Source organism: Panthera tigris, chromosome F3, assembly GCF_018350195.1.
Source record: "Panthera tigris isolate Pti1 chromosome F3, P.tigris_Pti1_mat1.1, whole genome shotgun sequence".
In the NCBI taxonomy this organism is placed as follows: Eukaryota; Metazoa; Chordata; class Mammalia; order Carnivora; family Felidae; genus Panthera; species Panthera tigris.
This window is the reverse complement of record NC_056678.1, coordinates 42,165,512-42,185,876: the sequence shown is the minus strand read 5'-3', so window position 1 is coordinate 42,185,876 and position 20,365 is coordinate 42,165,512. Positions and strand designations below refer to the sequence as shown.

The 20,365-nt window shown below is 52.7% G+C and overlaps 1 protein-coding gene across 1 annotated transcript; it reads left to right on the top strand.

Annotated features, from left to right (window-relative positions):
- Positions 1–3,257: 3,257 nt before the first annotated feature.
- On the top strand, positions 3,258–14,171 carry FMOD (fibromodulin). The gene is made up of 3 exons (XM_015539416.2): positions 3,258–3,379; positions 6,074–7,061; positions 12,299–14,171. The coding sequence occupies exons 2-3, from the start codon at positions 6,083–6,085 to the stop codon at positions 12,448–12,450; spliced, it is 1,131 nt and encodes a 376-aa protein (XP_015394902.1). The 5' UTR covers positions 3,258–3,379; positions 6,074–6,082; the 3' UTR covers positions 12,451–14,171.
- Positions 14,172–20,365: the final 6,194 nt, after the last annotated feature.

Here is a 20,365-nt window from a genome sequence, read left to right as displayed (position 1 = left end):
TTAGAAGAAAATTCTGAAGCCCTCAACTCCATTTGAAAGAAAACGAGTCTTTCCGGTTCCAATATCTTTGTCTCATCCTTCTGGAAAGAGGAGACTATCCATGGTGAGGACTTCTAATGACCCCTCAATACTAAGGGAATAAAGAGAAACATCTGCACTGGAAACTTCGGGACACTCTTATTGGGTGCCAGTGTAGCCTAGACTTTCCATCAAAACATCAGACTAGTAAACAATCCCTCTCTGGCGTCAAGAGCTTTCAGGATGGGGCAGCAGTGGAGTCTGGATTGTACCACCATGATCATCTTTCTACTGACCTCTTTATATTCAACTCACTAATTCTGTTTGGGTGGATTTCCAGCCGTATCCCTCCATCCCCTGATCGTTGGGGATCAGAGGCTATATTATAAAAACAGGGGGTACTGGGTCTTATGGAGAAAGAGGAAGGGGGTGGTGGCCACTGAAGCATCACGGTGTCTTTGCGGACAGGGATTTGAATCAGAACACATTTCATCCCTTCCAGACAGGGTGGGTCCAACATCAGAGACAATCAGCTTTGCCTAGCGGTTGTGGCTTAACCTGTACTTTTCTGGGTAGAGAGGAAATAGCAGTGGCTTGAACCCCTGGAAAGTCAAATAGGTCCGAAGGCCAAACGGTTTTCCTGGCCTTGTTGGTGCTGTTTATTCCACCCTGCGCTGGGTACTGAAGACAGGCAGACTGTAGGGAGCCAAAAATACAATTCATTCCATAACCCTTTGCTGATTACCTACTAAGCACCAGACGTTGTGTGCCCAGCTGGAGCTAGGGGTTACATAACTGAATAACAGAGCCTCTCTTTTTAGTTTGCTTGCAGTTTGGTGACTGGGTAGGGCTGGCTCGACGCCTCCCAGAGAGCACCAGTGTCCCAAATGAACCCTTTTCACATGTGGACTCCCTCGGCGATCTGGAGGACATCAGCATCCCCTACTTGGTTTCCCATATTGAAGCCAAGCTCCGAGGGCCTAGATCCAGGACCCAGGCAAACAGAGCAGAAGTAGTCCAAATGGAGATTAGAGCCCATTGACAAAGGAACTTTTGAACAGTGGCTGGTCCCCTGGAACCTGCCTCCTGACCTGGTCCCAGTCATCCTCTCTTCTTTCTTCCTCTCAAGCCCACCTTGGAACAGGACAGATAACTAAAGACTTGGTGCAAATCTCACAGCTTTAGAAATGGTCACCACAACACATGGAGATACTGCCTTTTTGGGTGGAGCTTTGTTGGGAAGGATCCCAGTCAATGGTTGGTCCCCAGGCTCCCCTGACTTTCACTGTTAGTAAATGCAGTATTGTTCACCATGCTGCAGTTTAAAACAATAACCATCTGTACCCAGTGGGGTGAATGTGCCCGGTTGTCTAGGCCCCTCTAAGAAGTGTCTCTTGGGCCCTGTTGTCAAAACCAGGGTCTGCTTTCTGGACTCAAAAAAGATGAGAAGCTTATCCATGCATTGTTGAAAACCATCTTCATATTAAGGCCACTCTGCCTCACTCACGAGATCAGAGTTTGCCACACAGGCTCCTGCTTTCTTGTGAGTAGGCATTATATGGGAACCTTCTATGTGTGCCCAACATTTAAGACCATGCCGGCCGTGGAGTACATGCTCATATTTGTTAAACTGAAATGAAACGTGTGTGGGCTCCAGAAGAGATGCTCTGTATCCCAGCCCCCTCTCATTGTTATCCTCCCCTGTCTCCAGATTCCAGCAGATTGGGCCACTATAATTAGCTGGGCTCCATAGTCACTGAGTCCGAATGGGACAGTAGGGCAGTGATCGCACCCTCCACTCCATCAGTCCTCTGGCCTTTTGGTGTGCGAAATTCTGTGGGCTTCAGAATCATGCAGATCAAGGTTCAAATCCTTGTTTTACCACTCTTTAGCTAGGCACACCACATCCCTGCACCTCCTTTTCCAAAACAAAATACCTCCTGTGATCATTAAATGCAACAACATAAGTAAACCACCTAGTTTAAAGCAGGTGGTCAGCAACCATTCGTTACGTTTAATCTTTTAAAAGACTCTTCATAAGTCTTGAGAAGAGTGGGTTCCTGACAAAGACCTTCCCGATGGCCTCCACAGTTCAGACCGATGGGAGCAACCAGAAGTCGCATCTGCCTTGACCCCTCTAAAGTCTTCTAATTCAAATCTGAGGCTTTCTCAATCGGTATGCATTTTTTTTTACATCAGGAGTGTCTCAAACTCGAACCCTTGCACACTGTTGGTGTTCTCGTCTACTATGGGAAATAGTAGGGTGGCTTAAAAAATGAAAAGCAGAATTACCATGTGACCCAGCAATTCCATTTCTGAGCATCTGTCCAAAATAATCAAAAGCAGGGTCTCAAAAAGATATTTGTCCCCTCATGTTCATTGCAGGGTTATTTACGAGAGCCAAGGGGCAGAAGCGACCCAAATGTCCATCGCTGGATAACCAAAATGCGGCGTATACGCACAGCCGAATGTGGTAGGAAGGAGACTCTGGCACACCCCACAACAGAGGAATTTTAAGAACACCATGCTAAGCGAAACAAGCCAGCCACAAAAAGACGAACACCGTGCGACCGCACCGATGCGAGGTTCTAGACGAGGCAAACTCACAGAGACAGCAAGCAGAACGGTTGCCAGGCAATTAAAGGACAGTGCGCGATGCTAGTGCACAATAAGTGATCAACCAACGTGGGATCCCCTTCCTTTCCGTTAATTCCGATGGAGGAGGGAAAACTTGCCGCCCAGACGAGTCTACGCTGGTAAGGGATGGAACTAGAGCCAGAGCCAGCCGTCCTGTGTCTTGCTCCGTTACGCCCTCGTCTGACCACCTGCATGGAGGGGGAGCCAAGAAGGCTAAGTAGTCCTGGCTCTCTGGGGGGACACATGGGTTGCTAAAAGCGTGAAGATGCCTCTTCCCAAATCCCTGCCCTCCCCAGCCCTGCATCTGGCCTGTGGGTTTAATGAGAAATCCAGGCACTTGGTAAGAGACTGTACAAATACCTTCTAAGGCGCCACTAACTCATTCAGCAGAAAGAGACTCAGAGCTGCCAATGCTTTAGGGAAGATAAGTGAGTGGAAAGAGGTGGTTTTTATAACGTCAGGCGGACAGAAGAATTTTGCCTGGTTGAGTGTGAGCTCCGCCCCTGCAGCAGAGCCGAAAAAGCCAGGATCCGGCCTCCTCAGTCCCTCTCTTCACAATATTTGATTAGGAATTTGGGGGCGGGACCCTGGCCTGGCACAGACCCGCACACTCTCAGTAGACGTTCTGTCTTCTCTCTCTCTCTCTCTCTCTCTCTCACACGTTCTCCAACCCAAGGAGGCCAGACAGAGGGACGTGGTCACTCTCTGAAAGGTTCAACTGGAGGTAAGTTTAGCCATTTTACTTCAGTTTTTTGGTCCCTTGTGGTTCCATAACGGGAATCAAGGAAAGGGGCTGGCGTGTGGGGAGAGGGGCTGGCAGGGAGGAACCATTCCTCATTCTCCCATCTGGGCCATGACCCCAGGATGCCGAGAGGGGCAAAGGAGGAGGAGAGGGAACATGTTACTCTGTCCTACGGTTTCTTTCTGGTTGTTGGGGGGGGGGGGGAACTCCATTTCTCAGGCATGAAAAAGTAGAGGACTAGGTATCTAGGGAAGCCAGCACTCAGCATCCACCACTCAGCCCTCCAGTCTGTCCTGTAGGCAAGTTGTGGTACCTAAGTGCTGTTATAGGGGAAGGATAGAGGGAGTGTGAGTGTGTGTGTGTGTGTGTGTGTGTGTGTGTGTGTGTTGCTGGGGGGAAAGGGAGGGAATAAAGAGAAGAGTTGAGAATTGACCATGTTCAGGGAACTGTGAGGGAGGGTCCAAGCCAGCTGAGGGGATGACTTCTGGTCTGACTTCCTGGATCCTGATAGGAGGGAAAGGCTGTAGAGGCATAAAAGAACAGCACAAACTCCTGAGTCAGCCTCCCACAACTCATGGAGCCCCAATCCCAGAAACTTTTCACCTCACAAATCTCTGCGCACAGGAGGGTCTCCACCATTAGGGTGGGCAGGGGGATTGAAAAGCATACGACCCTGGAGCAACACTGCTAAGAGTCGGAAGAGAGGAGAGGCAGAAGTTTCCCATCCAGCCCTCTTAGCACTCATGGCTCCTAAGGAGAGGCCAATGTGGGTAGGATGCACAGCCCCTGGAAAGCTGGGTCTTGAGGAGGAAGGTGGCTCTTGCCTGCCAAGATGCCCGGTCTGGAAGGAGAAATGGAGACAGAGGCTCACTGTGCCACCTTGGTCCTGCAGCAGCCCAGGGCTGTGCATGGAAAAATGCGCCGTTGGCAGTGGGCCACTCCATCCGTCTTCCCTCCTGGACAGATCCAGGGCCCAGCCAGCGTGCCCAGGCAGTGGGCAGTTGGGTTGGCTTCTCAGAAACACTGTGGGCTCTTTGTCTGAGGCCTGAGGCCGCTTGAGGATGAGCCAGATGGCTCTCCTCTGCAGCCCAGAGGCTAATGGAATGAAGAGGGCCTAAGGGAATCACTTTCAGGAAACAGAGAGCTCGGGGGCCCGGGAGGAACGGTGGCAGAAGGTGACTAGATTGAGTGCCGCAGTCAGGGTCTTTTCCCATCAGTTCGTTAGATTTGATGCTGACTTTTAGATTCCTTTCTTTCTCCTGTCTACAGTTGCCCGTCCCAGGAGGCCCAACAGCAATGTGAGGGACATATGTGACCCTTCTGGGACCAAGAAAGATTCTAAGGTTCCTCGGAACAAGGGTGACACTCACAGCTCCGGAAGGTTCCCACTGCTTGCAAGGGCTAGCTGGTGCCTTGGCTATAGGTATTCAGAGCAGGGTGCCCAGGCCTGATATGCCAGCCCCTGGTCCCCCCATACCTTCAGCTTCCCTCCCAGCATGCACCAAACCCACCTTTCTCTCCAAGCCTGCCCTGTTCTCATCTCACTGGCGCACGGGCCCAAGGCAACAGGCTGCCTGGCACAGTGGGGGCCTAGTAGGAGGCTGGTAATCCAGGTGGCATCACAGGTAGCTTAGGGTGGGAGAGGGGAGGCCAGAATCCCACTCCAGAGCCACGTTCTCTCGGGTACACTCAAGTGTCTTCAATTACTTTTCCATTTTTCAGTGTTCCTCATTCATTTCTCTGGGCCTCACGTGGCTCTAGCATAATGTCCATGGTGGAGCGTGAGGGGGGGCTAACACTTTACCAGACAGCACAGACCACATCGGGTAGACAGACCCAGACCCCACACACCGGAAGACAAGTGCCATACCTGGAGCCAGGGTCCCCCGTCTGGAGGGGACTGTGGCCGTTGTGCTACGTGAAGACCTGTGCCAGCCGGGCTGCGTGTGTAGCCACAAAACTGCCCACCGGAGAGTTTTCTCACCCAGCAGACTGTTCCAGACACTGGCGCTTTGGAGGGTAGCCCAAACCTTGTGGTGACTGCAGGGGGGGGCCACACCCCTCCCCCAAGACTGAAAACCCGAAACCCCCAGCCTGCCCAAGAGACCAAAAGATCTTCCAGAAGTAATTCAGACCTTCCCCTTGGAGGTCTCAAGCTGCTTCTGGAGGTTTCCCAGAGACATGGAAGGAACCAGAGGGTTTTTTCCTTGGACTCTTGGAAAATATCATATCCCCGAGAAATGCAGACTGAATACGAATTCGCGCCTGAAGAACACCCACCACCCCCACCCCCGCCCCCACAGGGGATGATTGCCGTGGGCTCTCCAGCTCCGCCACCAGAACCTTCAGGTGGCTAGAGGCTCCTAAGGACCTGCCCCTAGAAAAAAATGCAGTGCCCCCCCCCCATTCAAGTTCCTTCTAATCTTGAAGGCTGTTTCTGTGACTCCGTAAAATGGACCCAGCTCCCCCAGGTGGCCACGGTCGAGCGGGACCGCGTGTGCGGAGTCGGCACTGGGGGAGAGGAGGCACGCAGGCAGTGAGAACGGGGCTCCCCGTGAAATCTGCACAGCTCCCAGCCCAAGGCTCCCCGCCCCCCAGCCCCGCCCCGATCCGTCGTCCTGCCTCCCTACTGTCTCACTCATGCCTGCTCGCTCTGTTCTCTCTCCCCTCTTCCAGAGAGACAAAATGCAGTGGGCCTCCTTCCTGCTGCTGGCAGGGCTCTGCTCCCTCTCCCGGGCCCAGTATGACGAAGACCCCCACTGGTGGTTCCACTACCTCCGCAGCCAGCAGTCCACCTACTACGACCCCTATGACCCTTACCCTTACGAGCCCTATGAGCCCTACCCCTATGGGGTGGAGGAAGGTCCAGCCTATGCCTACGGCTCTCCACCCCCTCCAGAGCCCCGCGACTGCCCCCAGGAGTGCGACTGCCCCCCCAACTTCCCCACAGCCATGTACTGCGACAACCGCAACCTCAAGTACCTGCCGTTCGTCCCGTCCCGCATGAAGTACGTCTACTTCCAGAACAACCAGATCTCGTCCATCCAGGAAGGGGTCTTCGACAACGCCACGGGGCTGCTCTGGATTGCTCTCCATGGCAACCAGATCACCAGCGACAAGGTGGGCAGGAAGATCTTCTCCAAGCTGAGGCACCTGGAGAGGCTGTACATGGACCACAACAATCTGACCCGGATGCCCGGCCCGCTGCCACGATCCCTGAGGGAGCTCCATCTCGACCACAACCAGATCTCCAGGGTCCCCAACAACGCTCTGGAGGGGCTGGAGAACCTCACCGCCTTGTACCTCCAACACAACGAGATCCAGGAAGTGGGCAGCGCGATGAGGGGCCTCCGGTCACTGATCTTGCTGGACCTGAGTTACAACCACCTGCGGAAGGTGCCCGATGGACTGCCCTCAGCCCTCGAGCAACTATACCTGGAGCACAACAACGTCTATTCCGTCCCTGACAGCTACTTCCGGGGGTCACCCAAGCTGCTCTATGTGCGGCTGTCCCATAACAGTCTCACCAACAATGGCCTGGCCTCGAACACCTTCAACTCCAGCAGCCTCCTTGAGCTTGACCTCTCCTACAACCAGCTGCAGAAGATCCCCCCGGTCAACACCAACCTGGAGAATCTCTACCTCCAAGGCAATAGGATCAATGGTGAGACGCTGACGAAGGGGGGGTGGGGAGCGGCTGTCTGTTCCGTTAGAAAACCCCTGTCCTGGGTGCCAGTAGCCACGCAAAAGACATAGAAGCAGGGGAGACAAAGGTCGCAAATGAAGCAGCCTGCAGTCCAAGCTATACCCCCGTACAAGGGGTACAAAATGGCCCCTAGACTACACAGCGGTTCTGGAAAATTCCTTGGGGGCGTGGGTTGGCTTGGAGGGAGACTTCCCAGTAGGGGTGAGCTTCCGTCTAAGACTGGAGAGAGAGGTGAGTGTGGGCTGGAGGAACGGGACAAAGCCATTCTGGGAAGTGGAGTGCCACAAAGGGACCAGCCACTTAACAGGCCACCTGCAGGGGACAGCCAGGAAATCTGGGTGTCTTAGAGGAAGGGCTTGCACGTCGAGGGGCAGTGAGGGGTGAGCTTGCAGAGGTGGGGATGAAAGCAGTTCATAGACAGGCGGATCTAAGTGGGGTTTCTAGGGTCCGTCTCGGGAGGAAGGTGGGCTGTTAAGAAACCATGGAGTTTGCACTTACTTCCTGAGCCAGAAGAGGATGCGCTCTCTGTTTCCACATGCTCTACTCCTGCCTCTATAGTCACTCTTGTGTTTTGGCTGTTTATTTATTTTTTAAACCTAACAGCTGTTGGACAAGAATGTGCAGCCTCTCAGAGCTGAATGCGGTACTTGTTCTGGTCCCTTCTCCCTGGAGTACAAGGAGCCCCTGGTGGTAGGGCAGAGGTCCCCGGGGTAACGGGAGCCCTATCACCACAAGGCCCCGGGGTGGTGGGCAAGGACACGGGCCTCTTGTTTTCCAAGCACTTCCCAGCGGATGCCTCAAGGAGTCGAAAAGCCTGCCTCTTTGCCTCTCAGGACTAAAATATTCATTTCGGAGAGAATCATCTAGTTGCTTTTCAGCTCTGTCTCAGGATCTTGTGTTCCGAATGTGCTTACGTTACCCGGGGGCCTCTGATGTTTTAATCCCAGCTGGAAGGTACTGAGCCAGCATTTAACCTCCCTTCCTCAGGCAGCAAGGTCCCCCCGTCTCTGGGAAAGGACTCATTAATGACCACTGGCAAAGGGCTCGGAAGCGGAGCCTGCTGTGAGCACATGGCACCATCAAAGCACTGACGAGGACGGAGCCTTCAAATCCTCCCTCCCGTCCTTTCTCTCGCTGTGCTCAGGGAACAGATCAGTCATTTGGCAAGACGTCCGCACGCTGCACAGCCCTCTGAGCGAGACAGGCACCTGGCCCCAGAGGCCGACAGTGGGGCGGGCAAGGTGAGAGGTGTCTGATCCTCTGGTTTGAAGGGCAAGACACCATCACGGGCTCCCAAACTGTTTTATTATGTAAAGTCTTTCTTTGGGGGGACGTCTTCTCCTCCCCAAGTGGGGCAGTCCTCGGAGACGTCTCTGAGATGTCGCGTGCCGCAAAGGGTCTGCCATTTACTCATGGCTGTCCGTCACCCCACCCAGAAGTCACCTGCCACCCTACTCCACATCCAGGAGGATTGTCACACCAGAACTGTCACATTACGTGCTGTGTTTGACCCTGAAATTGTGACAGCATAGAACAGCTGTCACGGGAGGGAACCCATTAGCTATTGCCTGACTATATATAGTCAGAAAAAGCTGGGGAGAGCAGGGCTCTATCACAACATCCTGTCGCCCTCCGCCTTCGTGCGGAGCACACCTGCCACTCAAATACAGGGTGGTCCGCCCTTTCCAGAAGCTCCGCAGAAGATAGAATCACTTCCCTTAAGTGTCCCAAGGTTTTGCCAGAAGGTTCTCCATTAAGCCAAACAACCTACAGATGTTCAGTGTCTCCCCCAAATCCCTTCTCCTGTCATTTTGTTAATGTTTAGTTTTGAGAGAGGGAGGGAGAGAGAGAGAGACAGAGACAGAGGGTAAGTGGGGGAGGGGCAGAGAGCGAGAGGGAGACAGAATTCAAAGCAGGCTCCAAGCTCTGAGCTGCCAGCACAGATCCTGATGCGGGGCTTGACTGCATGAACCGTGAGATCGTGACCTGACCCAATGTTGGATGTTCAACCGACTCAGCCACCCAGGCACCGCCCCCCGCTTCTCATGTAATTTAAGCCAAATTCCCTTATCTAGTTATCATTTGGTCTCTCTTCCAGTCTCCTTTTAAGGCAAAATAACACCAACTCCTGCATTTAATTTTTCTTAGTGAATTAATACATGTGAAGTGCTTGTCCAGGACCTGGCACGTAACCGAGAGGCAACACACGGGAACTATTCCTACCTTTTTCCTCTCGTTGCCACTTTGAAGTTGACAGGCAGAGTTTTTGTTTCGTTTTACTTAAAAAAAAAAAAAAAAAGTATTTATTTATTTTGAGAGAGAGAGCACACACAAGCCACAGAGGGGCAGAGACAGAGGGAGAGAGGTGAGAACCCCAAGCAGGCTCCGCACTGTCAGCGTGGAGAGCCGGAGGTGGCGCTCGAACCCACAAACCGTGAGATCGTGGCCTGAGCTGAAATCAAGAGTCAGAGGCTTAACCGACTGAGCCCCCGCCCCGGGCGACTCCGTTTGTTTCACTTTTTGCATTGCGAAGATGGGGACACGGAGGTCTTTTCAGAGAAGGAGTAGCCATCTCTTGGGGTCACCCAGATGACGTAGTGGTCACCCTGAGCGCCGGCCTTCAGCATCCAAGGACCTAGAGTCAGGTGTCTCTGGCTGAGAATGTGAGGAGTGTCTCTCAGATTCAGACCACCAGCAGGAAGGCCCAGTCCCCCCAGCTGGGGCCCCTCTCCCAGGGCCATCGCGCCACCTGGTGGGGGGTGGTGAAGGTGGGGTGGAAGCCACCCTCTGGGGGAGGAGCTAAAAGAAGGGCAGGAACTAAAGGGTGTGCAGGGGAATCAGGCCAGTCCCCTCCCTCCCCTTCCCTCCTCCATTAGCAACCCCCTCAGTTTTTCCAGCCTGGCAACCGCCAGGGAACACAGCTCGGAATGTTATTCGGGAGCTGTGGGATCTGTGGAGCTGGGCGGGTACCCCAGGAGGAATTTGGAAAGACTTATGTCAGTATTTAATCTGGCCTGGAAAATGTCCTCCAGAGTCTCCAGGCAGAAGCCCTGTCCTATTCCTGAGCTTGGGGAAGACAAACGGGGGGGCACAGGGCGTCCGCTGCGTGGACAGAATCAATGTGCATGGTGTGCCTGGAAGCCCCTAAGTAACCCCCTGGGTTTTTTTTATTATTTTTAAAAGAATTTTTTAGTGTTTATTTATTTTTGAGAGAGACAGAGACAGGATGCGAGTGGGTTAGGGGCAGAGAGAGAGGGAGACACAGAAGTTGAAGCAGGCTCCAGGCTCTGAGCTGTCAGCGCAGAGCCTGACATGGGGCTCGAACTCACGAGCTGTGAGATCATGACCTGAGCGGAAGTCGGACGCTCAACCGACTGAACCACCCAGGCGCCCCAGTATCCCCCCTATGTATACACATGCTCAGGGAGCCAGGGTTTTAGCAGATGGTCGGAGGGCCCGAGGCTGGGGTAGAGACCCCATCTAGTGCAGTGGAGTTGGAAGTGATCTATAAGCCGACCCACCTGACTTCCCCGCAGCCCACCCCACTCTACCCTTCTCTGTGGCCACCACAGATGCAGCCCCTGGCCGAGGCTCTGCCCCCAACCTGCCCCCTCAGAGGCCATGTAATCTACTTCCCGGGACCAGAATGGAGGCATCCAAAAGCATCCAAAAGATCTCCATCATCCCCGCGCTCCCTCCCCACCCCGCCCCACGGAATGCTGTCCATAGAAGGACACTTCCTATCCTCCCCCCTCCTTCTAGTCCAGAGCTCCATTATTCTTCGGGGCTGGATTTCCTGTCTTATATTTGCTGAACAAGTTAATGGGCTGCAGCCTCGCCCCATCTCCTCTTGGTCAGTTCTTAAGAGAGACTGGAAACAACTGTTCGCGCTCATTGAAAAACACTTTGCTCACCAGCCTATTTAAGCTCCCCACGCTGTCTTCCCTGCAACCTTCTCTTTCCTACCCGTGATCGCACCCTCCCTGAGGCTCTCCATGGTCGCCCCCAGGAAGAGAGTCAGAAAAGCCTCCTCCCAGCTCCTCCAGCCGCCCCACCTGCTGAGGAATGCCTCTGGCAGAAGCAAAAGCAGGCCCTGGGTCCCAATGTCACAGCCCTTGAGATAGATCCTACTGGGATCCGACAGGCGACTTCACCAGGACCCCCTGCGACAGGAGCCGCCTCCAGAGGCCCTCAGACAACACGCTGCCACCAGTGGAGCCTCCAGCAGCTCTTTGTGGTGACTTTGCCACCCCTGCTGGAGATTCAGTCGAGTTCCTGGCTTTCTCCCTTCAAGATCCTAACTCGGTAGACTTGAGACAGAGGTAGTTGATTTGTCCAAAAGGACAACCGGAGGCAAAACAGACGGATTTATGTTAAAACCAAAGAGAACTATTGTATCTGTTAAGATTGTGTGGGGATTTTTTTTTGGGGGGGGGGAGGATATCTTCAAAACAGGGGGACTTCTTTTGAGATTAAAAGAAGGGGCGGGGGTGAGCCATATATTAAATGCAGGAGGCAAGGGAATTGTTTATTTGACTTTTGAGGTCCATGGCAGCCGTATTCGTCTATGGATTTCCGCCTTCCTAGACCTCAGGGCCTTGCTCATCATTCCTTTGGCAGTCCCGGGAAGGAAGAGGTGCACCCCCTCAAAGCTCCGGCACGCGAAGACAGTTGTCTCCCTGCCCGGGCTTTCTCTCTTTAATTTCCTGCCACTCTATCTGCAAAGTGTCAGGAGATGTTCCAGATTTAGGTCCCTCCATTTCCCCAGTCTTCCTTCTCAGCAATTCAGCAAAGCCCTCCCTCTCCAAAGGCAATCAAGTCCTTCAAAACCGCTAAAGCTGATCTCTGACTACCTTCTGGTTCCCCCTGCCGCTTACAGGCGGGAAAAGATCGCGTCCTCGCTGGAAGGACACTCCAGGACGTTCCGGGGTCTGCAAAGTGATGCGAGGATCAGGGGTGGTTGGGAAGCGGAGTGACAGACACAGGCGGAGACCCCCACTCTGGCCCCGGCGCTGCCCCCTAGCGGTCCCAGTCGGTATGACTTCGATCGCGGAAGACGCTGCCCCACCCAGCCAAGTCCCATCCTCCCCTCGGAAGGATTGCAGCAGCTTCACCGGGCCGACCCGCTTCCCTGTGGATCCGGGTCCCTGATCCCGGCTTCTCCCGCCCCCCCCCCGCCCCTCTTGTCCCCGCAGAGTTCTCCATCAGCAGCTTCTGCACCGTGGTGGACGTCATGAACTTCTCCAAGCTGCAGGTGCTTCGCCTGGACGGAAACGAGATCAAGCGCAGCGCGATGCCCGTGGACGCGCCCCTCTGCCTGCGCCTTGCCAGCCTCATCGAGATCTGAGTGGCCCTTGCACGGGGCACAGGGCCGAAGCCCCCCGCGCCCCACTGCATTTGGCTTGATGATTTGGTTTGGCTTTTGCTGGAAGGTCTGGGACAGACCATGTGACAGAACTCCATGGGCTCCCTCTGTAGTCTTCTTCCCTGTAGGCAGGGTCAGGTGGGATCAGGGGACAGGCAGCCTTTTACTGAGGGACACGGCCGCAGCTCACTTTTCCAGGACAGATGTGGTGGCAGAGGAAGTAATCCGTGGAAGTCCCAACCCCAGAAACCTCACTATTCTAAGTTCTTCCCAATGATCTGGTGTCATGAACTCTAAAAGTCACTCGGGCAATGGCACATAGCGTGCTTTCCCCACAATCCCTGGCTCTCTCTGTGAGCAACGCCTCACCACTCTCCTGCCTGCCAGGCTGACCGTGTGGTTACTCTGGGCTCCCACTCAGTGCTCCTCGGAATATACCTCTTTGCCCAACTGCCTCCTCCCTCGTCCCCCTCACCCACTCAGCCTTGCTCCACAGACACCTGTTCTGTGCCTTAGGCAGAGGCATGCGAGCCCAAGGTGTGCGGGCATCTGCCTGGTGGCCTATGCAGAGAACTCACACTAGTGTCTGGAGGTGGAAGGAAACTGGGAGTCACCTCTACACCGTCCCTAACTCCGCTCCTTGAAAGCCACCAGATTGGAGGTCACCAGCATGATGACAATATTCAGGGACTGATGCGGGAGGAGACAAGCAACCTTAGGCTTTGATAAATGGGTGGGGCTATATTTTAGCAGCTGGGCAGTTCTTTGAAGGTGGATCAGACTTCCGAACAGGAAAGGACAGCCTTTGCTTACATCGGCATCCATAATGGGGGCAAACGTCCCGAATCGGCCGAACTAAGGAAGCAGCCCCCTGGGGTTTCGCCCTTGCCCAGAACCCTCTATATTCCCAGCAGCTCCCAACTTGGGTCTTCGTCCTCAAAGGCATATGGTTCTCAAAGCACGAGAAAGGTAGTTTCTCCCTCTCTTGTCCAGGCAGAAAGGTCTACACCCTGATGGGAGAAACAGAGTCCAGGCAGCCCTGAACTTGCCTGGCTAGCCCACAGGTGGAGGCTGTGGTTCAGCCGTACGCATTGATTTGTCCTGAGACCACAGCTCGTAGTGGAAGCTCCGGCTGGAGATGCTCATTGGGTCTGTGAAGCCCGGGCCAGGCAGCCAAATCTGGCTTGTGCTGAGGATGAAACCCTCTGCTGTCACATCTCTGAGCTACACCCTCATTCCTGAAGATGGCTGTTGCTTTATAGCTTGGCTGGAGAGCAATTCATTCTCCCCATGTCTGCAAGGTGATGTTGCCTGGGGCCGAACCGGCCTATTCCTTTGGGCGCCATTGGGATGGAGTGGCCGGGGGCAGGGGCTGACCTGAGAAGAGCTAGTCCTAGCCTGGCCCCTGTCCAGATGCCATTACATCCCTGATACTGTGTGTGCTTTGAAGCAGCTTCCCTGAGAAGTGAAGGGGAGGAGCCCTGGATTCTCTGTTCTTGGCTCCAGACTCCAAAATCCACAAAAGCCAAACCAGCTCATTTCAACAAAGGAGCTCTGATGTGAGGGGGCAAGGCTGCCCCTGCCCCCAGGCCCTTCAGAAAGCGTCTGCATGTGAACACCATCATGCCTCTATAAAGGATCCTTATTACAGGAAACGCATGAGTGGTGGTTAACCTGACCAATAAAGTTATTTTATGATTGCATCTGCCGGAATGGAGTCATTTAAGGCACACACACAGAAGGGTTACTTTAAGGGAACCTGCGGGGTCGCATAGGCCTTGGACTGGAAGAGCCCACTGTCCCCTCTATTCTGCTTCCACAGATGTAGCGAAGGGGTTAAAAAAAAAAAAAAGTCACCTGTAAAAAATTTCTCGTTAGCAAACTTGGTGTTCTGGAAGTTCTTCTTTGAGTCGAACTTCAACCCCGCTAGCTACTCGTTTCCTTCCATTTGGTCCCCAAGAGAGAAAGAACACCTGGGTTTGTTTTCAGTCATCCTTGTTAACATTTTTTCTTGCTTTCACCGTCTTCCCTCCTTGCTGGGGGATTAATTCTGGGTCTGGCGGATCCTGAGTGTAGTTATCTTGGCTGCTGCCGCCCTCTAGTGGCAACTTCCGGAACTGAGGGTACTCAAACCCGCACAGCCCAGTTGGTCCTGGAAGAGGAAAATAAACCTTCCGCCGCCAGATGCTTAGCAGATGTTACATAAGTAAGGACGGCCAACTAGCCTGGCGCTTTGGGGACAACCCACTGTTTTATAATAGGGAAATAACCGCAAATGATATCTCTTGAGCTGAATATGTTACTCACCGAACATGCTCATTAATCTATTCTGTGAAATTCTATGCCAAGACTGTTTCAAATGTCACACCTCCACTTACGCCAGAGTAAACGAACTTGATTAGTCGTCTCTGAAGTAGGAGTTAGGCAGGAATGGGAGGGTGGGAAAGATCGGGAGCAAATCCTAACGTCAACCACAGGCCTCTCTCCAGGAGCAGCAAGTTGGGCACACCTGCCTTAGTGCCGGACAGATATGCCGTGTGAAACAGACACATGGCCAGAGATCCAGCCAAGCTACAAGGAAGAATCTTCTGCCTCTCTGTTTTGCTTCCTAAGCAGGCTCCGTGAACATCCCACCCAAGACAGAGCAGGGGGAAGAATCAGGAGCCAGGCCCTGCCCTGCTGCAAGTTGCCCCTGGTTTCTAAATCCAGGGCTTCTCAAGAGGGTGGCAAGAGGGGGCAATCCATCAGGCTCATGTGGCTTTCCTTTGGGTTGGTACCATTTGGTGGGTACTTATTATGTGCTCAGTTCTTTACTTACGTTACCTCATTAGCATTCCTAACCATTCTGTGCCATAGGTGCTATTATTTTTGCTATTTTACAGTTGGGGACACTGAGGCACCCAGAAGCTGAGCTCAACCCCAGAAGGAAGTATGGAGGCCAGGATCTGATCTTTGGCCCGTCAGTTTTGCTCTACTGTTTCTACTGTGGTGGACCTGACGTCTCCATGTCTCTGGTGTAAGCAGGTCTGCTAGGAACGCAGAGGGCCCTTGGTGGTCGACAGGGTGCCATAGATGGAGGAAAGCCATCTGACTTGAGTTTTTTACTTACCTAAATCCATTCTGCTAGCTTTCACCGTCCCTTTATGGCTTTTCCAATTAAAATGTACTCTTCATCAGTAAATGAGTATCCCTGGGCAGGTGCCGAGGGTACAAAAGCAGGCAGCCCCTGCCTCGGGGTCTTTACCCTCTAATTCGATGATCAACATGGCACACAAAAAAAATTGCAGGGGGACTATGTAGTTACAAACTGAGAAAGGGCTGTGAAGGGCATGAGCACAGGTTTAAATGGAGATTATCAAGGAGGCTGACCCAGACTGGCAGTTCAGGGCCAGATCGTAGACACGGAGGGAGAGCGCGGTTATCTAGATGACGAGGTGGGAGGGGCCGTGCAGCGGAGGTAACAGCAGGTGCCAACTTCCTAAGCGGGAGGAAGCTTCTGAGTCGCTGAAAGACGGCGAAGGTGGCTGGAGCAGAGAACGAGGGCGAGGGTTTCAAGCGACAGGGATATAAGGGCGGGAGCAAAATCATCCGCTGCCTCTATTCTCTTATTTCACCCCCCAAGTACTGTACCAGGAAGCTTATCCACAACCCCAAACCCCCTAAGGTCCTGCCTTATATTCCGTCTCGCAGTTCCGACTTCCAGCCACTAGTGGGCAGCATCTCACTTTGCACCGTCAGAGCATTTTCTAAAACCTTTAAAGGTTTAGTCCGCTCCACTTTCTGGCCACCTGCTCTGATCCACCAGCCCTCTGGACACTGACGAAAAATCAAGGCACAGAAGGCACTGTGTAACCAACAAGTCTCGACCTTCGTGTACTGTGGACCCCTTTGGCAGGCTGGTGAAACTATGGACCTCTTCCTTAAAGACATAAAATAGGTAGGGTTCCAAAGGAAACCAGTTGCATTTTTAAATACAGTTATCAAAGTGTAAAATATGTACGTTTTTACATAGCATGTATGTTTGTTTTCAATGTGGCAAATGACAGGATCCAGCAATAAGTCTAATCACGGTCATAGGGAAGGACTAATGGGCACAAATAGCATTGTGAAGTATTTTCAATAATTATAATATGATACAAAAATTTCTGTGATTTCAGTTGACGACGGAACCTCAGGTACCATAAATACTGTAGTGGTTTTTTACCTTTGTAATTGGAGAGAATGCTAAATTTCAGTTACCTGTGTGAAAAATCAAGATACAACCCCAATGTTTATAGCAGCACTCTCAACAATAGCCAAATTATGGAAAGAGCCTAAATGTCCATCAACTGATGAATGGATAAAGAAATTGTGGTTTATATACACAATGGAGTGCTACGTGGCAATGAGAAAGAACGAAATATGGCCCTTTGTAGCAACGTGGATGGAACTGGAGAGTGTGATGCTAAGTGAAATAAGCCATCCAGAGAAAGACAGATACCATATGTTTTCACTCTTATGTGGATCCTGAGAAACTTAACAGAAACCCATGGGGGAGGGGAAGAAAAAAAAAGAAAAAGAAAAAGAGGTTAGAGTGGAAGAGAGCCAAAGCATAAGAGACTCAAAAACTGAGAACAAACTGAGGGTTGATGGGGGGTGGGAGGGAGGGGAGGGTGGGTGATGGATATTGAGGAGGGCACCTTTTGGGATGAGCACTGGGTGTTGTATGGAAACCAATTTCACAATAAACTTCATATATTGAAAAAATAAATAAATAAAAATAAAAAATAAAAAAAATCATTCACCACACACAAAAAAATCAAGATACAGTATTTTCTCATCCAAGATCCCAGACTAAGTTAAGCCATGGAAAGAGGCAAAAAGGTGGATGATAGAAGAAACACAAGAAAAGAAGGCAAATCGTGGTCTTTTCTCTCCAGGAGGACGGCTCCATCACTCGACAAATGTTTATTGTATGCAAAACATACAGCAAAAGTGAGTATAAAACTATGAGTATAAAGCTCTCCTGATACTTGCTGTGGAGTTTGGTGAAGATAGTAACAACTGACCTGTGTTTCACCTTAGCCATTTTTTAAAAATTTTGCTTAACATTTTTGTTTATTTTTGAGAGGGAGACAGAACATGAGCTGGGGAGGGGCAGAGAGAGAGGGAGGCACAGAATCCGAAGCAGGCTCCAGGCTCCGAGCTGTCAGCACAGAGCCGGATGTGGGGCTCGAACTCATGAGCGGTGAGATCATGACCTGAGCTGAAGTCGGACGCTTAACCAGCTGAGCCACCCAGGTGCCCCTGCCTTGGCCATTTAAAACACAGCTAATTTGACAACGCTTGAAGCAGTTGGCTGTAAGTGCTGAATGAGGTATATGGACAAAATGTCTCTTCATTTAAAAAAAAAGAAAAAGAGGAGGAAATGATGAGGGCTGAGTGGCCAGGAAAGCCGGGGGAGGAGCCCCAAACACCCTCTCCCCCCAGGGGGGCTGGAAGCTCTCCTTTCTTCACCAGCCCCGCCATCCCCTGCACGAGCAGTCTGCTGGAGGGTCCACAGCTGAAAGTGTGTCATCAGGGGATTCGGCGTCTTGGGTAGAGCTTCTCAGACTCTCCCAGAAAGTCCTCTGCCTCAAACAGACAAATGGAAGCCGGCAGACACGGCTCCCACCACTGGCTGAGCCTCGGGGTGCCCCGGGCCACCATGCGGTGCCCAAAGAAAGCAAATGCACTGATCGATCCCGTGGCAGCCTGAGTTTCCAGGGAAGCAATCCTTCCTGGAAACTAGACAACCCCCTGGGGGACAGGCCACGGGTGGTTTGAGAAGGACTGACACGGGAGACTGAAGGTGGGTCCTTCCTTGGTTGCCTGTGGCCCCACGTGGCCCAGAAAGGCTGAAATGGACAAAAGGACCCCAGTCATGCTGGGGTCCGGCAGGAAGTGCGGATGCTAACGTTAATGAGCAGGCGCATCTGTGTGTTCGGTCACCAGCTACGCTCCAAGGAGAAAGAACAGAATTACACTTGACCCGGTTGTGGAAATAATAACAGGAAACGGGCCAGACTCCCAGGAGGAGGTAAGAGGACCTACCTACCTGAGCAAAAGCATCAGAAAGCAGGTGGGGTTAGTGTCGATCGCTCTTAGAAAGCCCACCAGCAGGAAACACTCTAGTCCAATAGTCCCCACACCTCCTCCACTTGTGTCCTACGGGGCCGTCGGGCTGGGACAGTAACAGATGCCCGCCAGGCTTTGTCAGGCAGTTCTGGGGCAGACCCGAGTCAGATACGAGGGCCAACAAGGGCAGTTTGTATAGGAAGGTGTGGGGAAAGCGATCCCAAGGAAGGAGCCACAAAACCCAAGTCCCAAAACAGAACGAGCTTTATGCGGTCAGGGTGACAGCGGCACCAGCAGCCCAGGAGTAAAGGTGACTCAGGAAGACAGGGAGGCGACACGGTGGCAAATGGGAGAGGGCTCAGCACAGCCCTGGTGGCTTCAGCCTGGTTTCAGGGTGTCAGGGGGTGTTTCCTGGCCCAGCCTCACACGCGGAGGCTCTCGGCCTACAGACACCTTGGGCATATGAGAAAGCATTCCTCACTGGCTTCAAGGATCACATTTTCTGAACCCAAAACTAACACATTCCACTAAATATGTATGTCTTTGTGGGACCATAAAACAGGATATTTTAGAACATTTGTGTCCAGGGAAGTTTAAGGCATGCAATCAACAAGAACCACCTAAGGGTCAGATCCTAAGACAGACTGCCTGACGGCCTGGGTGTCTCAGTCCCAATTCTTAGCTTGCGCCCGAGAGCAATTGAATTGAGCTGAGTTAAGCAGGAAAGGAACTCATTTATTCACGTGTTCACTTGCTTGCTTGTCTGTTTGAAGAGGGTGGCACATCAGGTTGCTGATAGACGATTCTAGAAGCAGGCTTGAAGGGCATGCAGCCAGAAACAAGGCCCAAGGTCAGGCCCATGAAGGCGTCACAGCCACCCCTCCCCCCCCCCCCCCCCCCCCGCCCCAGGGCACAGACCCTGGAGCTCGCTCCACCAAAGCCATCCAAAGTGGATGACGGATGCTTCAGGGGAGCCACTGTCGCTCCTGCATGTGGAAAATGGCAGGAGCTGCCACCACTCTGTCACCCCCCACGAGGCCCCGGCTTTTGCGTGCCACTAACTCTCAACTCAAGGCTAAACTGGCAGAACCATTATGTGCTGGTGCCCTACCAGTACGCGAGACTGGGCAAGAGACCGGGCAACATGGGCACCTCATGTTCGACAGCGGGAGGCAGGCTGTCTCACGTGGGGGAGAATGACCCATAAGAAATGACGGGCTCACATGCTGAGGAGCCAGATGGCAGAGTCACCTTTTGGGAAATCTGGGGGAGGGGCTTTGTGAGGTGCCCCGGTCCCCACACCTGCCTCCACACCTCCGTGGAGCTGGGGAACAGACACCAACACGCGAGTAGGGTGTTCTCATACACCGTAGGACCCCCACATGCCAACACCTCCTTCCTCTTACTCTGGAAATATCTCCTTCTGGCCAGCACTGCTTTGAGTCTGTTTCCCAATCTGCAGAACCCATCGAATTAGTCTCCCAGGGCCGCCGTAACAAGTTCTACAAACTAGGTGGTGTGAAACAAATTTTTTTTAAAAATTATTCATCCTTTTGCATTTCTGGAGGCCAGAAGTCCAAAATCAAGGTGCCACGAGGGCCATGCTTCCTCTGAAGGCTTTAGGGGAGCATCCTTCCTGGCCTCTTCCAGCTTCTGGTGGCTCCTGTGTTCTTGGTTTGTGGCCACATCACTCCAGTCTCTGCCTCCCTCTGTCCTCACATGTCCCTCTCTGTATCTCTGTGTCGTCTCCTCTCCTTATAAGGATAGAGGTCACCGGATTTCTTTCATAATGATCTCATCC

What these genes read in the sequence shown, in the direction of transcription:
- FMOD (XM_015539416.2), top strand. Translation starts at nt 6,083, where the DNA reads ATGCAGTGGGCCTCCTTCCTGCTGCTGGCAGGGCTCTGCTCCCTCTCC. An exon ending in CCAAGGCAATAGGATCAATG is followed by an intron (nt 7,062 to 12,298) that starts GTGAGACGCTGA and finishes TTGTCCCCGCAG; the next exon opens with AGTTCTCCATCAGCAGCTTC.